This window comes from Gasterosteus aculeatus, chromosome 10, assembly GCF_964276395.1.
Source record: "Gasterosteus aculeatus chromosome 10, fGasAcu3.hap1.1, whole genome shotgun sequence".
In the NCBI taxonomy this organism is placed as follows: domain Eukaryota; kingdom Metazoa; phylum Chordata; class Actinopteri; order Perciformes; family Gasterosteidae; genus Gasterosteus; species Gasterosteus aculeatus.
The window spans coordinates 1633109-1652471 of record NC_135697.1 but is presented as its reverse complement, the minus strand read 5'-3'; the positions used below and the strand labels follow the sequence as shown (position 1 = coordinate 1652471).

At 42.5% G+C, this 19363-nt stretch overlaps 1 protein-coding gene and 1 long non-coding RNA gene across 2 annotated transcripts in view; one reads left to right on the top strand and one right to left on the bottom strand.

The window, feature by feature from the left end:
• Positions 1 to 19363, bottom strand: part of thsd7aa (thrombospondin, type I, domain containing 7Aa) — a 108419-nt gene that overhangs the window by 34008 nt on the left and 55048 nt on the right. The window contains exons 5-8 of the mRNA XM_078080685.1: positions 17931 to 18086; positions 15906 to 16106; positions 4582 to 4776; positions 109 to 349 (exon numbers count right to left, since the gene is read on the bottom strand). Of these exons, the coding sequence (XP_077936811.1) occupies positions 109 to 349; positions 4582 to 4776; positions 15906 to 16106; positions 17931 to 18086 (793 nt within the window). The remainder of the gene's footprint in view (positions 1 to 108; positions 350 to 4581; positions 4777 to 15905; positions 16107 to 17930; positions 18087 to 19363) is intronic.
• On the top strand, positions 10849 to 14071 carry LOC144383420 (uncharacterized). Its single transcript, XR_013450782.1, has 4 exons — positions 10849 to 13111; positions 13249 to 13445; positions 13544 to 13658; positions 13753 to 14071. It is a non-coding gene; the product is annotated as an uncharacterized LOC144383420 (long non-coding RNA).

The following is a 19363-nucleotide window of genomic DNA, read 5'->3' as shown; positions in this document are numbered from 1 at the left end:
AATCTCTTCAGTCAAAAGAATCAAGGCCCAATTAGGAACTAACCCTAACCCCCCAATGACATTTTTTTAAACACACCTCTATGTGTAAGAAGTTCGGTGAATTCTTACTTTTTTGGAGGAACTTGGCCCACATTGACCCGGACACAGATGACCTTGCGGGTTTGCATCCCCACAGAGCAAGAGGCATCGTCGCTGCGTATCCTGCTCGCAGATGTGTTGGAGGCCGGAATGGAGGTGTCTTCTATGCACTGCCCCCACGGGCCGGTCTGCCAGTGGTACACAGTGCATGGGTGGTCGTTGCAGTTCCTCGCCTCCTGCAGAGCACTGTTGTTGGGGCACTGGATTCCACCTGAGAAATGACAAAAAACTAAAAAGCATCAATGTCTGAGCTGGGCTACTGATGGAAACATATCCCAATCGGGCGACTGTGGGTGAGTGGGGAGCACGGCCGTCCTCCAATCAGAGGGTTGTCGGTTTGATCCCAGGCCCTGCTAACCCGCATGTCGATGTGTCCTTGGGCAAGACACTTAACCCAACGTTGCTCCTGTAGCTGCGACTACAGTGTGTGAATGTTATTTACTGATGGGCAGGTGTCACTGTGTATGGTTCTCCTGTCATCAGATTCTGAATGGGTGAATGATGTCATGTAGTGTTAAAGTGCTTTGAGTGGTCAGAAGACTAGAAAAGCGCTATATAAGTACAGTTCATTTACCATTACCAATAGTAGACTAATACAGGAAGGTGTGAAACCTCCAAGTATTTGAACAATAGAAATTCTAGAATTGTGAGAGTAATCCAACTGACCACAAAAGAAAGGAATCCACAAAAGTCTGGTCTCTTTATCAAGGTTGCTCAAACGTCGCCCAAACGTTTCGATGACATCATAATCGCCTCTGTCTAGTTGGTGATTTGACGCATATTTCTCTTATGTTGAACATTATATATATATATATATATATATATATATATATATATATATATATATATATATATATTCGACCAAGATTTAACCCATGAAAAATTAATTAATTTTTTTTAATTAATTAATCAAATTAATATTTGATCTGTAGTTGAGAAACCGAACCAACCTGTCACCAAGTTTGCTGCGAAAATTCTCATGAAATTCTCTGTCAAACATTTCAGGTAGAAAGAAAAAATCCCAAGGCTATGAAAAGTCCAAAAATTATATCCATTTAAAACCCTTTTTCTTGTCACATGGTGAAGGGAAGATTGAAAAGAGAACTCATGAGGACTTAGGAAGAGTTAACTCTGTGTGTTTACAAAATCTCACTGAACTTTCACTGAGCTACCAAGTTATGACGCGACAGCAGCTGGATGTTATCGACATTAGTCAGCAGCGATGAAACTAAACTATGGTTGTACTGAACTTGTGTCCAGTGTTTTTAAATTTAAAGTTCTGCTATATGTATGTACAGATCTAAACTGGGAACCACTTTACTTATCATATTCTCCATTAACCAAATTCATTGGGCATTCTTTCACCTCAAAGATTATTTGAATGAGCTAAAACGTTTTGAACTGCACTTAATGCATGAACTGTGCTACATACTAATGAATGTTTCAATATAAAAGGAGTTCCTCTGGTCTCAACAGATTATGAATACAAAGAGGATGGGATATTCAATTTCTACACACTTGTACAAATGCCGGCACCTGCAGCCTTTCCTGAGGAGCAGAATTACTGGACAGCTACTAACTAGCTAACTTGGCTGGACAAAAGGAAAGGAACTATAATCAGAAAAATTAAGTCTACAGAAAGGATATAATCATAGCAATTCATAATTTGATGGGAAGTGATGGACCTCTATAGCAATGAACCAAAGATAATACATTATAGTTATTGTAGTATATTATAATTAGTACTTACTTTATGATTGGATCATACATCTTATTTTGGTTCTCTCTATCAAAGGCCCAAAGCAGAGTACAGGTAGTGGTAAGGCTATAAATGAGCTTTTAGCTTTGATATTCAGCACGAGAGATCAATCTGAGAGAAGACAACAGAAGAGCTGACCCAGGGGGCAGAACGTCTACTAAGAGCCAGGACCAGATATGGACCCAGCTGGGGTGTGCACACCATGTGACCCTCTTCACGGCAAAACGCTGTCATATGAAGCAGACATCATCTTGGGAAAAGGAGAATCCCCGAGGACAACATCAGCCATTAGCGCCACAGAAGGCATCGAACGACATCTCCAGTCAGCATCGGGGAGTCTGTATTGGACACGAGAAAGAGCCGCAGACAGAAGATATGGCTGACCTCTGTGTAACAGCACAGGGGTCCTTCTCACGGTCGTTCACTCATTTATCAGACATGGAGCTGATTAACTGACAAACCATTATTGCTGCACTGAATTATTGAATAGTTTATTCATAATTATTTAAGTGATACCAGTTAAACTCGAAATATATTTAGGAAATTTGAAGGTCCATGTTAAAATAACTGACAGGAATGGTATGAGGAAAATATGACATTAAGATAAGAAATATAAGCACGAAACACATTGACAGAATGATTGTCTTGTATGTTGTTTGCCAACAAATCAGAATTTAATTTTATGATATTAAACGATGATGTGAATGATTGGTGGATTTCCTACATTGCTTATCTCTTGAGCAGCAATGTTAACCTGCAACGGTTGCATTTCTTTTCAGTAAAAGGTTCAAATACACTTGTCAAGGCTGAGGAGAACTGCAGAAATGTTCTTGACCCAGAGCTGCTCTTCTTCTGTCTGGGCTAAATTATAGTACGGCAAAAACTACTGTTAGTAATCTTATTCTTTCAAGGTTACGTGGTGGACATGTTGAGTCTTTTATTGTGATAGGTTAGAATGGATGGACTTAATCATCTTTTTTTTTTAACAAAGGAACCTCCTTACGGTAGTATGAACTACGTCTTGAATATGTCCGTACTGCACTACGGGATTAGTTGTTGTTTTTTTGTGCTCGATCCTTGTATGTCAAAAGCAACATTTTGAAAAACATAAGCCGTGTGACTTAATCGCACAAAAGCAAAGTCACTAGTGTATAAAGGCCTCAACACTGCACTGTCTGCCTCCTAAAGGCTAGGCTAAAACACAAGCAGCATGCACCATGCAAGACAGCAACACAACAAGAGCTCTTAAAATAACAGCAGGGATGTAAAAGATAAAATTGTTATTTGCTGCCAAGCCAGACGCTTGCCATTTGTGCACCATCCCATTTCCTCTCCCAATGAGTTTCCTTGGCTCAGTTCTCACAGTTTTGAATGACAGCTTGGATGGGTACAGCTTTAACACAGTGGCACTCGCATCGGTTTCATGCCAGTTCCATTTAGATAATGATAATCAAAAGTTCTTTTCATGGGCTTAGTTGGGGGTTCGCTGTCTTGTCTTGATTTAAGAGTTAGGTAAGGGGGGAAGCAGGATGTGCCGAGCAGGCAGACACAAGTCTGACAGGATGGGGAGTCAGTTTCTGTCCTGGCTGAGGAATGTCTGCGGGTCAACTAGTAGATGTGCCAGCCTAAGGGGGGTTTAGAGACACACCAACACTATTCAACATACACACTCTGTTCGTTGATGTTTACGTTAAGTCAGGAGTCCGCACATTGGATGTGACCAGATCTTTAGATGCGGGGGGTGGAAGGTGCTCCTCTACGCCAGTTTAGGGCCAATAGAAATCGTTCCTTCTCTGTCTTTCAAGGGTTATAAAACATGATGTTCTTGCTGATGTTAGTTAGTTGTTCTTCCGGCCTGTGTGCTGCCTGAACTGCTCCTGCCTTTGCAAACGCAGCGCTGATACTTGACCTGTGATGTGACAAATAAATCTCACAGAACGAGAGAAGTTGTTCGGCTGACTTTTTGAAAACCCGGCTCCAATTCTTGAACACGTATTCTTACAATTACCAGTCATCATGTGGAGTTTGAAACTTCTTAATGGTAAGGGGAACGCTCAATACTTCTTTTAGTGTGTAAGAGATTTATTTTCTATTCTAAAGGGATTTTGCTGGGCCAGCAGATCAATGGAAACAGATACATAAAAGTAGACACACTTATACATCCCCCTAGTGAGAAACATGGAGACAACCACGCTACCCAAAAACACTTTTGTCTAGAAACATCAAACATAAAAAATACCGAAGATTGGATAAACCAATGACAGCAGGAAAGGACCATGAACAGAAGCAAAGGCCACATTGTTGTGAATTAGTTAAAAAGGAAAGAACACATAATACAATAACGTTTAACAATGTGACTACAACCACTGTGCTTTAGGTTTAGTAACAGCTGAGCTGGCCTTAGTCACTTCTCACGCTGCATCACAGTAACCCAAGCCACAACCTTTGCAGTCACTGTGAAGGATGATACACGGAATTATTCAGTTCACTGTGACGTTTTAGTAAAAATATAGAATATATATAGTATAATGAGAGTGTTACCTGGCATGTTTGTTCACATCAGATGATCGAAATGTTTGAAAAGTCCACATGGGTCACATGTATTGGCAAAACCATATATCTGTCTGACTGATCTGTGTGTTTCTCAGTGCTTCGTCATCCTGTTTGGACTTAGCAGTTCTTACCTTCTCCTGCGTTATATGCGAGAATGGAACGAGCTCTGGTCTGCTTGCCCTCAGTGTTTTTCCCAGAGCAGGTGTGGGAACACAGAGACCAGGGGGCCCAGGGACTCAGTGTACAATCCTTTGGGCAAGGCACGTCACAGATAGCCGGCATGGGCAGGATGGCGTCACGGCAGAGTTGCCTCTCCACATATTCACCTGTGAGGACACATTAAAGGTCAGATGAATTAGTGAAAATCCAAATGTGCTTCATGTTTACATTATTTTGGAATAATAAAAATCCCAGCAACAAAAACGGACTAGGAGAAACAACATGCACCTCTCTGTAGTGGCAGAGGGAGAGGAGGGCAACCAGAGTTCATCATAAAACTGCCGCTACCACACGATCTGGGGCCTCATGTACAAAGGGTGCGTACGGACAAAAAAGTGGCGAACGCACTTTTTCACGTCAACGATCAGCTTTTCTACAGCTGTTGATTCTTTGGCGACACGTAATAATAAATAAATGTGAACACAATTTGTCCTCAGATTGAGTGATGTGCACATCTGAGACACATGAACAATTGTGTGGATATAAAAGCATACATAAAGTGATGCAATGCATACTATTAAAACAATGGCTGCTTTAGCACTACTAGAAGACATTGCAAATGGTGCAATAAGGAGAGAGCGCATATTTAGAGACAGAGAGGATTTGCTTGCACATGAGGACAACTGGCTCATCAGTCGCTTTAGGTTCCCGAGGGCAATCCTCGTCGAACTATGTGCAGAGCTGTGGCCGGCGAGCGCAGCACAGCGAGGAGCCACGCACACGCTCGCCCACCCACTCCTCTTACGTTTGCTGCTTATACATGATGATAGCGTGCCAAAGAGCACATATTTGCGTGCCTCCACTTTGGAAAGTAGCACTTCCATCTCGCGGTATTGTAGTTTTTTTTTTTTTACCATCTTACTCATTCCTGTCTTTTCATGCAGAGAGGGGAATTGCAGGTGCAGGGCTTATTTAAATATTATTTGCATATTTAAGTAGGGCCGTGGACAGGGAGGAGTCGGGTACTCCGACATGTGCGCTCAATTCCACGTTGATTGGGATGTACAAAGGAAATATGCTTGCATTCATGCGTTCGCACAGATTGATACATCCAGATATTTTTGTGTATGGGAGGGCATTTGGATTTCATCGCACGCCATGTTTCAGTAAGAAATCCACGCAAGTACAAGAGGCCCCTGGACCATAAAATACAACGTGCCCATAGGGTCGGGGTGCAGAAACCCCGTCCCAAAGCCCAACCGAGACAGATCATTCAGATCATCAATTTCCAGGAGTTCACAATAAGAATATGGTACTGAGAGAAGCTTAGAAAAAGGAAAAAATCCAACAGGGAAACAGAACCTTTTACTTAGATCACAACAACGCGAATGAAATAGTCAAGAAGCGCAGGGAATACAATGCGATCAAGAAAGCCTTAAAGGAAAATGGGATTTACTTCCAAAAACCATAAACATCCGGATCCACTGGGACCTGAATATACATCAAAGCACAAGAATGGTACCTGAAGAGACGCAGATTCCCCGTCGAGGAGCTAGACACTACCAAAGGAGAAAGCAACCTGGGAACATGACCACGTGAGCTTTCGGGATGGCAAGCTCACGTGTATAAGTTTACCCAAACTTGGAGTTGCTTAACTTTGGTGTCTGACACCAGGCCACCGGGTGCAAGAACCAATGGTGGCACAGAGAGCGAGGGTTAAACTCGAACAGGAGTTCCAGAGAAGATGTGCCAAGCAAATATGAACCGAGACTTTAACTTGACAGTCCCCCAAGTTTATACCTGGCCAGATGGATAACTGTTATTACCCAAACTTGGAGTTGATTAACTTTACTGACTGGCTTATAGCACTCGCACGGGTGCATTTACAAAGCTTACTGAATCATAGAAGAGATCATGTTGGCATGAAAAGCTATGAGGCAAAACATATCCACAAAACAACTAGTTGTAAAGATTATTATTGAGTACTGACACCGGGCCATAGCAGTTTGTTTTGTCCTGTACTGCCCTGCTGTTATGAACAAAAAGAAGTTGTTGCTGTGATATTTCGATTTTCGATTGGTTTATGCAAATGGTTAGTTTGTCAATTTCTGTTTTAGGAATTGTGTTCTATTAAGTATGTGTGAGCAAACAGAACAACCTATTTAAGGAAATATAATTATTAAACTAATGAATGCAGATACAAAAAGAAAATTATTACAGCACATATAAGAAATCGTATCATATCCTTTCATTTTTAACTTTCCCCCAAAAGAGAAATGAATGAATTGGATTGATTGAATCAAGCAGTAACATGTTCATGTGTCTAAGCGATGATGATTTCAGTAATCTGACAATCCTCATTGGAAAATCGTCGGGAAAATATTTTTTTATAATCTGCAGGAATTTCAAATCTAGTGACCTTAGTTTTCTTTTCTTTTTTAGGGCAGCTGTGATGCTTATGTTTCCAATATTGATAAAGATCTGCAGGCTGTCCTCACGCTCATCTCAATCTATCCCAGCCAATCCTGCCACTGAAGCATGATATCGGTAAAAATCTCATTGTGAAAGGCTGGAAGAATGGCAACCAGTGAGTTAAATGACACGTCTGAGAGATCCATTTCCATCAGAAGAAGACAACAAAAGATCAATAAGAGGCAGTTAAGAGAAATTCTGAGGGATACCACATGGCTGTGGGGGTGGGATGGCGCTGGTGACACGGCACATATGGAGCAATGGGATGGATGCTGAAAGAAGTCATTCAATTTTCTTTCTTTTCTCTGATGGCTTCCACAAAGTCTTTTGTTAGAGAATAACAACAGCTTCAAGTGGAAAAGGAGGGACTGTAACAAATACATACCCTCTATTATATATCTTACCAGCGTTCCTGGTGACCCCTTTGCATTCTTAAATTTTGTTTCTTCTAGTAGATGTCGGTCAGTATTTGGTCCACTCCAAATGTGTCCGAAGAGTGAGTCATCATGGTGTCAATGCTGGTTTTACTGATGGGTAGGTAGCACTTCATTCTGACTGAAGGGTGCTAAACAAGTGCTGTAGTACAGGGAACCTTGGTTGACCGCTCGGAACTTCTGGATTTTGGGGGCGACTGGCACATATGAGTAGAGACGGTTAGCTGGTAACTGTAGGGTTGGTGGTTATTTTTACCAAAAAAATAGCTGACATACGCTCCTCTTTCTTAAACCCATCTCTTATTTGTGTCCCACCGACTTGCTTCCCTCTTTCACCCCACTGTCTCCTAACCAAGTTCTTACCTCCAGAGCGGTGTTAATTTTGGCAGCTATTTTTGATTTGGTCTTAGTCTTTAGACAAAAAATGCATATTAGTTTTAGTCACATTTAGTCATTTTAATCCTTCTTAGTTTTAGTCTAGTTTTCGTCAACGAAAACTAGACAAAAATGTGATTAGTTTTAGTCTAGTTTTAGTCACATTTAATAGCCATATTAAACTCATTTTCTTCCCTTCTCAGGCCCAGGGACCCCCTGTGTTGTGTCTACAACTGCATAATAGTCTAGCTTGCAGTACTTGGTTGTCCATTAGATGTCCCTCCTAGGACAGGTCTATAGCAGGGGTCGGCAAACGTTTTGACTCGCGGGCCACAATGGGTTGTAAAATTTGACGGAGGAGCCAACAAAAGTGTTTGTGTGAGCTAATATAAATGACATGTGAAAAATCATTACATGAAAGGATTTGGATTTTAACAAATAGCAAAGCATTTATTTGCAAGGCAATTTAACAAATTGGCAAAGGTGTAACAACTTTATGAGGACCAGGGATCTAAATGCAACACTTTGTTTACTTGCAATGCTTTTGACGTGGCCACCTGAAACGTCATGGTCTTTATAGTTTCCACTGTGAAATTGCTCGTCCCAACAAAAGAGACCCCTTAATGTCCTACAGTCGGTGCAATACATTATTTTCTTGGCTGCATCATAAACCGGCCATTCTAAACTGGACCCCCACTTTTCATTCAACAGTCTTTTTTTTCTCTTTGTATATTTTTTGGTTTCGTGACCAGTTCTCTCTTGTGTCCTGCAGGTTTTCCTCCACCTGCTCTGTGCCGCCACGTCCTTCACCTGCACTGCGCAGTTATATCAAAAGGATCCACCTGTCACGTGTGTGGGCGACCTCTATGTTGCTTAGTAACGAACGTACGGTGGCCGAGGCGGTTTAACAGCCTCTTCTCACGATGTGGCTCGTGAACTATAGTTGAAATGCGTGAGGCTTCAGAATCTGCAATGAGTTTATTATGTTAGACGTGTTTGGAGAAGCCTGTAACGGACCGTCTCATACAGCCGAGGAAACGCTGCCTGCCGTCGCCAGAGAACAGAGCAGAAAGGTCCGCGTGGATCTCTGCTGGCCGACAGTCTGTTAAATGGGTCTTTATGTTTCTTCTGAAGCACCGCGGCTTCAGCCTGCTAACAGTCAGCTAAACCGAGACAGCTGAGCTGAACTAAGGAAGCCACATTCAAACTCGCCGAAGCGTAAAATAGTCGTTGCGGTCCATAGTCGGTGCACAAGAACCACCGCTGCACCGATGCGAGCGAGCATTCTGGGTTTAAGGGGGGGAAAGTATTGTGACTTCGTCAACCACCAACATTATTCGTCATAGTTTTCGTCGACGAAATTGACACTGGTCCAAAGTAACCTCTGCCCGTCCGAGCACCTGCCATTGTGACCCTGACCTCCAGCTCCTGACCTTCTTCCTTTCCTCACTTATGTTATCAACACTTCTCTGTATCTGGCTGTTTTCCCAACTCTCTGAAGGAGGCAAGAGTTGACCTTCTCCCGAAGAAACCTACCCTCAACCCATCTGAAGAAAACAACTACAGACCAGTCTCTCTTCTTCCCTTTCTGTCCAAAACCCTTTAACTAACCTCCTCCATAACAACCTTCTAGACCCACACCAGTCTAGGGCTGTCAACGAATATTCTAAATCCAAATATATATTCAAATAGTTGTTAAAAACAACTATTCAGATGTAAAAATTAATATTCAAATGTAAAAAGAAAGGATCAGCAGCAGTACGACTGTCTGCTTTGCGGGTGGACGCGCCCCCGAGTGTACGGACTGTACAGTGCATGCGGAAAGTATTCACAGCGCTTCACTTTTTCCACGTTTTGTTATGTTACAGCCTTATTCCAAAATGGATTAAATTCATTATTTTCCTCAACATTCTACACACAACAACCCATAATGACAAAGTGAAAACTGTTTTTTGCACATTTTTGCTAATCTGTTACAAATAAAGAACAAAAACATAACGTGTACATAAGTATTCACAGCCTTTGCTCAATAATTTCTTGAAGCACCTTTGGCAGCAATTACAGCCTCAAGTCTTCTTGGGTATGATTCCACAAGCGTGGCACACCTATTTCTGGGCAGTTTCTCCCATTCTTCTTTGCAGAACCTCTCAAGTTCCATCAGGTTGGATGGGGAGCGTCGGTGCACAGCCATTTTCAGATCTCTCCAGAGATGTTCAATTAATGAATTTAATCCATTTTGGAATAAGGCTGTAACATAACAAAATGTGGAAAAAGTGAAGCGCTGTGAATACTTTCCGGATGCACTGTACAGTCCGTACACTGCGGGAGATAGAGAGAGAGAGAGAGAGAGAAAAAGAGTGTGTGTGTGCAAGCGAGAATTCTGCGGTCTTGGCCATAAGTTCATTTACGTATTTTTGGGTAGGTAATATGTTGTTAAATATGTTTTCACTTCAATAAATTGCTTATACAAGTAGTTATGTCCTGTTATTGACGTGCCTAATGCACAACCAGATATTCAAATATATTCTGATATATGGGTTTTTTTAAAAGCGAATATTCAAACGTCATCTTTGAGCAATTTTGACAGCCCTACACCAGTCAAGCACGGATTTCTGCCTGTCTGACTGACATCTCTCAATGTCTGCCCACCATCTGAAAATCAACCACGACAGGACTGAACTTCTTCTCTTTCCGGGAAAAGATTCTCCTACACAGGACCTGACTTAACTGACTGACAACGCCGTTTTAACGCCCAAATTGACAGCCAGGAACCTCAGTGTGACACTTGACAGCCAACTCTTCCTGACTCATGAAAATTACAGCAACAATACAATCCTGTAGATATACACTCTACAACATCAGGAGAATACATCCCCTTCTCACACAGAAGGCGGCGCAGGTACTGATTCAGGCTCTTGTCATCCCCCCCCCCCCTGACAATTGTAACTCTCCTGTCAGGTCTCCCTGGTATCGCCATTCGACTTCTGCAGCTCATCCAGGAAGCAGGAGCTCTACTGGTCTTTAACCTTCGTAAATTCTCCCACAATACTCCACTCTTTGGACTGTGAATGGATCGGGTCCAGTCAACATCCAGGACATGGTAAAACCCTACATCCCAGCCTGCACACTCCGCTCTGCATGTGCCAAACTGCTTGTTCCTCTCTCACGGAGAGCAAAACCCTGGACAAAATAACAACTCTTTGCTGTCCTGGCTCCTAAATGGTGGAATACGCGCTCTGATGAGACCAAGACCGCAGAGAGTCTTTCTTTTCATCCGCCACAAACTAAAGACACACCTCTTAAGACTATACATTAACTAAAAGAATAATCAAATTGTAGCACTTCAATTGTACTTATAATGGTTCTAAAAGGGTGTTTGTCTTCACTGCATGAAAAGTGGGATTTTCGGCAGTATGCGGCACTGTAAATTGTCGTGGAATTTCAGGTTTGCGGCAATTTGCGGGCAACGCCGAAAACTGCCGTAAATTGTCAGAAATTGACGTGGGCCTCCCTTGGCAGTTGTCCCCCCATTACCCCCCTCCTCCTATTTCTAAGAGAGGCTTTGACATGTAAATGAAAATGCTGTGAGCTATACAAATGCAAATCATTACATTACATTACTGGTCATTTAGCTGACGCTTTTATCCAATGCGACTTACATTACATTTTTAACCCAAGGCTTTTTTACATTTTGCCTGGGGAGCAATTAGGGGTTAGGTGTCTTGCTCAGGGACACTTCGACATGGGGAAGCCGGGACTCAAACCATCAACCTTGTGGTTCCCAGCGCACCCTCGCTACCCCTGCGCCACGTCGACAAATCAGGGTCGCAGAGGGAGTTTTAGCCCAGGTGACATTTTTTTAAAAGGTAAGAAAATCTCTGGTACAAATAGATCAGGCTCAGTAGCCTAATTATAGACTCTTACATTTAAGCTTGAATTGATTTATTTAATTCAAATATGCTAGATTACTGTGTACACCATTAGCAATGGCAAATGTTATGTAAAAAAGATACACAAAATAACTTCTTTAAAAAAATTGTTTTAATCAAGGAAAAATGAGCATTCCATGCAAACAACATTTGAATCAGCATGAGGGGTCTGCAGAGATCACAGTCTCCTAGAGCTCAACTACAGTGCATAGTGGCAGGACTACAGTGATCTTTTCTTTGGTCTTACTTAAATGCACAGAGGATGTATTAACCACACATCTTCTAGCAATGCGCTCAACTGGCAGAAATGATGCTGGGTATAACGTGTCTGTTCCCTGCAAGCCCCAAACTTCTATTGGCTTTCCATAAAAATGTCTGTCCGGGTGGAGATGAAGCCAGGAAACTTGTGCAAGAACATGTTTCAATGCCGTACCCTTTGACCCAACATTAACAACTAACTGCTTTATAATGGCTGGTCGTAGTTCTGCTAGAGGGTCAAGGACGGGTTCCTCAAAACTGTTAGTGTTTCCACACCGCTTAGCATAAACATATGCTGACCTTTCTGCTCTGCATCTATCGCTTGAGTAAGTTACATTCATATATGTTACCCGTTTACATGTCATGGCAAAACATTCAACCTCAGTGACACAAAGGTACATCTGATGATATATTGTCAACATTGCATGTATGTCAGACTCATCCAAGATTGTCCGGTGGAATGGAGAAAGAGGCACCACTGTACAGTTTTCTAGGGAAAGTCGTTCTGCTGACACCAAAACACTGCTTTACATAAAGCATATCAGCTGTTTCAAAGTCCCAACCATTTGTCTTCCTAAAATACTGGTCCTTCCGTATAACAATAACCTCGTATGTGATTGGAGGACCCTTAGACTCCTCGTCCAATCACGTGTGAGGTCATAGGCATGACTGATACAGCAGTACTTGCAAGACGAGCATGCAAACAGACACGTGTGTTACTATATTCAGAAGAACTATATCTCCAGTTCCTTTGTTTGGTTTTTGCTGCTTCGTGAATAATGGCGGGACGACGTCTCGCGTTCAACTTGCCTTCAACTCCTCTCCGCGGTCACCAACTTTCGGCCAGTCCGCAGACAGACAGAAGAAGCTGCTGAACGCTCTCAGTGGATCGTCTCGCCAACTCCAACAACCAACTGCCGATATCAACGAGCGGTTCGCTCCACTGGAGCGTTCGGGACTCTGCGGGTTTCTGTCCATGGAGGAGAGGAACCGACTCAAAGAAGAGGAGACGGGCGCACAATCCCACGATAGCGGTAAGAATACGTTCGATGACTGCAAGCTAAGCTAAAAGTAGCATAGCCTCAAGCTAAGTTAAGAGTAGCCTAGTAGCCCTCCAAGTGAGCAGAAACAGCTTTATTAAAGTGTGTTTTCTTTGCCGTGTCGTTTACAGGAAGTGGTGCGCCGTCTTCACAACTCCAAGACGACGAAGAAGAATATGATTTCATTCTGCGGTTTAAGGGAATATATACGTATATATACCGATCATAACTGTACATTTTGTTTTCACAGACTATTCTCGCCTCATAATGAGGCGGTGACCTCGTATTTGCTCCGGGAAAAGTCCAGATTTAGACGACGTCATTGTGTGTAAGTGACACTGTTTCTCCTTCCTTGTTAAATGTTACTGTGACTTGCGTTTGATTTTCTTTTTGTATTCATACCACACTCATTTAATTGTTTTCCAGCCGCCTGTGAGACGTATTGTGAGACGGGACGCAGGAGCTTCAGGTTCAGGCGGAACACTCATTGCGGGCAGAAGCTGCGAACGATTCAGCGCGGAGTCGAGCGAGAACAAAGAGGGTCAGAGTTTATTTGCTGACTTTTTTCAGCTGCATTGATCGATGTGTTGTGTCCGTACACATCGCACAGTACTGATTCATTGTTGTTTTTACAGCTGCTGGAATCGAGACAAAGTGTGCTGGCTGATGACGAGGTAGAAATCCGCCACCGTAGAGCTCGTCGGACGGAGGGGACGGCGTTGTTGGCGGGGTCTCGGGGTGGATTGTACGGTCGCCACACACATACGAGCCGCCTGCACAACAGACTTGCCTCGGAAAACACGGTGCCAGTGACGGTCTACAACCCCGAGGAGGCAAACGGACAGTTTACTGAGCTGTAGTTTTTAAACCGCCTTTACCCAAGTGTGGGCAGATCCTCACTTTGTATGTAGTTGTTGTTTGTGTGTTGTTAATAAAGCTTTTTCTTTGCATAAACATGTGGCAAATGTTCATTTTCTCTATAAATTCATTGATGTCCTGGTTGGTATCCTAATAATCGTGTAGTAGCCTACATAGGATAACCATGAAATAAATATATACAGCATAATATGAATATATAAATATATATAAATAAAATGAGGCGGGTGACCAATAGGGACAGATCTGCCAACCAATCACGAGTGATTGAAAGTTGTTTTCATCCAATCATGAACAAGGAAACTCAAGCCTGGTCTGCCCACGTGTGGTTTTGCTGCCAATCACGAGTGATTTTGTGGTTTCCTCCAATAAGGAGTAGGGATATTCAAGCCCGCTCCGCTCGGCCACCCGCGGTTTCGCTGCATTCATATGCCAATTCGGGCCATTCGCACCTCCGACAGCTCTCCCCCTACGTCATGGTTCGTTTCCGACAATTAGTGGCACAGACAAACGAGACGTGCTCGGGTTGCAAATTGTCGGAAATTGTCGGAAATTAGGGAGATTTCCGGGCGTTTACGGGGACGAAAATCTCACTTTTCATGCAGTGCTTTGTGTGATGAAGTTGTTGGTTTGTTTATTTAGGGATACATAAAAAGCAGAGACTTTCTTGACCCCTGCATCGCCACTGCTGCTTTTTATTGCCTTTTTTTCGCGGATATATTTGTCCCGTATTTTCCTCCACAACTTTGTACACCCCTCGACCGGCAAACCAAGGTTTGCAGAGATCTCCCTCCATGAATTGGAGGCCATCTGCGCATCCTTCTAGTCTGCAAATGACGGGTTGTATAACTGGTCATATTTCCGTATTTCTTCAAACAAAAGCTCTGATTCATTCTCTCTTCAAAAATCTTCCTTTTAAAAATGGCAGTATTATGCTATGAAACCGGAAATGTGAGACTCTGGAAAGGATGTACTGTAGTTAGCAGACCAATCACAGCCTTGCGGGCTGTGTGAGGCTTGCGTAGCTTTTGACGTACGCAACAAAGGGTAAAAATGCACGCAAGGGGAACGCAAGGTCCACGCAAAGGGCACGCAAGGGGCTCTTGCGTGTGCGTGTCCCTGCCCCTGACTCTCACCTGTAACCCCCCTCGGCCCATGTACTGTTCTTATGAACATCAATGTACCAACACACATTTAAAACCAATACAGAACGAGCAGCTCACGTTACCGGGAGCCGCTGCTCTGTTAACAGCAACTCGTCTGCCCGCATCAGCCCGTAGTTATTAGTGAAAAGTCTCTTTAATGACTTCACTTTCACACTTTAGAGGCTGACTAATATCTTACTGAGGCTGATACGGTTTTATATATAGTTTATACTTCATATTATGAACAAATGGATCAAAGTGAGCTCAGGTAGACAAGTTATGAACCTGAAATATCCCTTTCTAAGTCAGTAACGTTACTGAATAAATACACAAAGAAACAACTCGCTTTGCTCCTTTTGTTTGCTCCTTTTGTTGTGAATATGAACTTTACATTTAGTTGTGTTTCAGGAAGCTGGAGGAAGGAGCATCAAACTGAAGAAGAACGATGTGTGTGGTGGTGACATTCTGACATTGGAGATATTCTGTGATATCTTAAGGTTACAGTTCAAATAGCTCGTATCCATATGCAATAGAAAAAGAAATCCTTGCATACAAGTTAATAAATGTGTTTGCTGTTAATATTGACAGTATTGATGGAATCTCCTCTGCCATGAGATTGCATTATTCATTTTAGATGAAGGTACATGGCCTAACTGATTTAATTTGAATTTAAAATAAGCTAAACAAGTTCTCTCAGCCTGAAATATAAGCATAATGCTCCGGAGGAGAAGCAGGTCGTCCTAAATGAAATGCCTAACACTACTCACCGTCACTGTTGACACACTGCACTTGTGGCATTTGGGTTCCTGGTCCGCATAGCTCATTATCAGGGACGCACTCCTCCAGTTTAGCCACCAGCCACTCGTAGCAGCTGGGGTCTTCACACGGAATCGCCTCCATCAGGTGGGGGCAGTTGCCCGTCCCGCCAGTTGGCTCATTTGTGATCTTCCTCTTCCTCATTTTGAAGCCTGTTGAAAACAATGGGACCCTAATGAAGTAACGGAACACAAACCACCCCCATGCAAATCAGCTGCCGATTACAATCTTAAATTAATCTAATGTGCAAGCAATACCACATTGTCTTCACTCTGTGGATGCAGTGAGCCTTTTGATGATAACCGTAATATTGTATTTATTGTGACAGTTCATTAAACATGAAGTTGAATGAGAATCCAGGAACGACACAAAAATGAATGTCTTGTAGTATCATTGGAGTAGCTTTTATCCAAATTGACTAATGTATACCATTAATTCAGCTGGGCTTTGTTCTCATTTGTGTTGGGCGTTTCCTCTGCTCGAGGGCAGGGGATTCTATGACCCAGGTCATGGGAAGGGGGGATGTCTGCTTCAGCCAAGCCAAGGTTATCTGTGCCCTAATCCACACTCCTAATACAGCCCGATAAATCAGTCCTGGAGTGCCTTCAGGACCCAGGAAGAGGCAACAGAATTCCTGTTTCCATTTAATTTTTGCCATTCGCTTCTTAAAGAACTGTATTTAATCAGTCAGGTTGGTAAAACGTATACCACCATGTGTGAAGACCCTTTTGAGAGAGGTTTTATCCTGGAGGTGGGGTAATGATATCGGAGATAAGGCTTGGGGTGCAGGGAATTCAATCCGGCAGTTCATAGTTGCTATCTGCAATGTAGATTATGCTTTTTCTTGGAATCCATTTTCGGTAATTTAGCATTAGCATTCATTTGAACTTGTGTGTCTGGCTAACTGATTCACTGCGCAGAAGGTAATAGATTCCATAGCAGATTAAAAAAACATTCGGTGCGGAGCAGGACGCGTCGAGTGGGTTTCTCAGGGTTCTTTAACTGAAAACAGCTGATATAACGCTTTTGAGCGGGAAACGGGAAAGTTGGGCCATATACAGAAAACATTTTGTTTTACGCCCTTCATTAACACCGCAGAGTTGGCTGTTAACTCTTGATTTTTTTTTTTTATAACCCACATCTTTCTTATCAAGTGTAAACATTGGCTCTATGGTTGATACAGAAATATTGATTTTGATTTCAAATCTAACATTAGAGTAACACTTCACAATAAAAACAACAGGAAGTACTAAATCTTACTAAGATTTACTAGTACTAACGTTTTGTTTTGAGAAATTACATGTATGATGACATAAACATCATTTTTTATGTCTAGAGTTCAAAGAAATGTGATACCTCAATTCAATCAATATCGGTGGGAGAAATTATACAGTCCAAACTAACTATCAACAAACTAACGAGTTGTTATCAAGGCCAAATGATCACAGCAGGATAGAAAAGATCTTATATCTACATCCTCTCTGGTTAATGAGAGCCGTGCTGTGTGCGTGTATTTGTTTTCATATTCACATTCAGTTATGTACAGCAGAAATATAGCAATGGCAGAAGCAGAGTGGTGAGAAAATGGGAGCGGATCCATCATTAAGATGCATAGAGGAGAATTTCGAGCCGTCCCTTTTATTTGAGGCACTTCATTGAGGCAGAGTCAACGCGCATTTGTCATGGCTGCTGTTTCAAGGATAATTAAGAGGCAAGGCAGCTCAGTTTTTCTGGCAGCAATGTTTGTTTGATGTCCAGGCTCCGCTAGTCAATGTGAATATGGCTTTGCGGAAGGCACTTAACCCCAAAACGCTGTGCATGTGTATGAATGGGAATGGATTGTTAGAGGTGGTCCATTGCCTGGTAGCCCCTGCAATCAGTGTATGATTGTCTGTGTGTTAACGAATGATATATAGTGTTAAGCAATTGACTGGAAATAGTGCATACTTACAAATACATTTACCATTTCTTCTTACCTTTTTTGGCTGCCTGGTCCTGGCAGTTTTCATAGGTGCAGGGTCCCCAGGCACTCCAGGAGGACACCTCACACTCAACAGGACAACTGATATGGCAAAGCTGGGTGGTATTCAAGGGGATACCCAGACACAGATCACTGTCCATTGGTCGCAATGCTTCGGAGACACACATGAGGAATATTACAGCAAACATCAATGAAAGAGACCAAAATGAAACCATTTGAAGATGTTTCACAGTTCTTGTCATTGACAACCCCGCAGACACTATTGATGGAGTAATCAAACTCAGGGAACTAATTCAGTATGTTAAACTGTAGAAGAATGTTCTCCTCTGCCACACCTGGTGGGAAATATTGGTTTCTAACTCATACATAAGCACCAGCGGACAGAGTGCTTGTTTCCCGTCAGTTCCCCCCTCCCCCTGTCTGTCAACAAGACAGCCAACAATTAAAAACAGTCCTCTTGTCACGGTTTGGGTTCATGTCTGGTTTTATTTAGTGGTTTCTTGCCTCTGTTCTCCCTGGGTCACGTCACTTCCTGCCTTTCCCCTGTGATTGTCTGTCATGTCATGATTGTTTCCAGCTGTTTCCAATCACCTGCACCTCCCTAGTGTGTTTAAGCCATGTGTGTCTGTTGTCACTTGTCGTGTCATTGTTGATTGTCAGAAGCCGATGTCCGTGTCCATGTTCTCGTTTCCTGACTACACTTTTGTGAGTTTTGAGTATTAATGTCCCTTTTTGTTTCCCGCAAACTCTGCGTTTGAGTCCTGCCTTTTTACCCACGCAACTTCCTGACACTCTATCAGTCGCAGAACCGATCACTAAAGCTCATATCTTCCAAAGCCAGACAACAATGAAACAAAAAGTTTTTTTGTTTTTTTTTCCCAGGACGAAAGCTTGACTCTCAGTGGACCTTCGCTTTAAACAGATGTAGGTGACTCAACAAGGGTGCCAGGCTGATAAATCATTTTCCCTGTGCCACAACAGGAATGGGCCTTATTCACATGCTAATTATCTACATGATGCCAAAGGTGCGAGCCTTAATGGTGTTGAAGTATATTTCAAATGTCCTTGAGATGGAAGAATGCTTGATATGTCAAACAATTCAAAGTTAAATAATCTTAGCTGTTTTTTTTACATCCTTTGATGTGTATTTATCTTTACAGTTGCTAAATATGATGATGATTAGGGTTGCAACAACAAATTGATGAAATCAATAAAAATTGATTATTAAAAGTGTTGGCAACGAATTTCATTATCAATTCGATGTGTATTATTACATCACTCACATCACAGGTGAGTTTCAGAGATGCGCGCGGAGAAAAGAGCCGAGCTGACGTAGAGGAAAGAGCAGCCAGCCGGCAGTTGTTGTGAGTCACATGTAGAGGGACCATATGCAACTGGAGGCTAAAACTGTCTGGTATAGAGGGACAC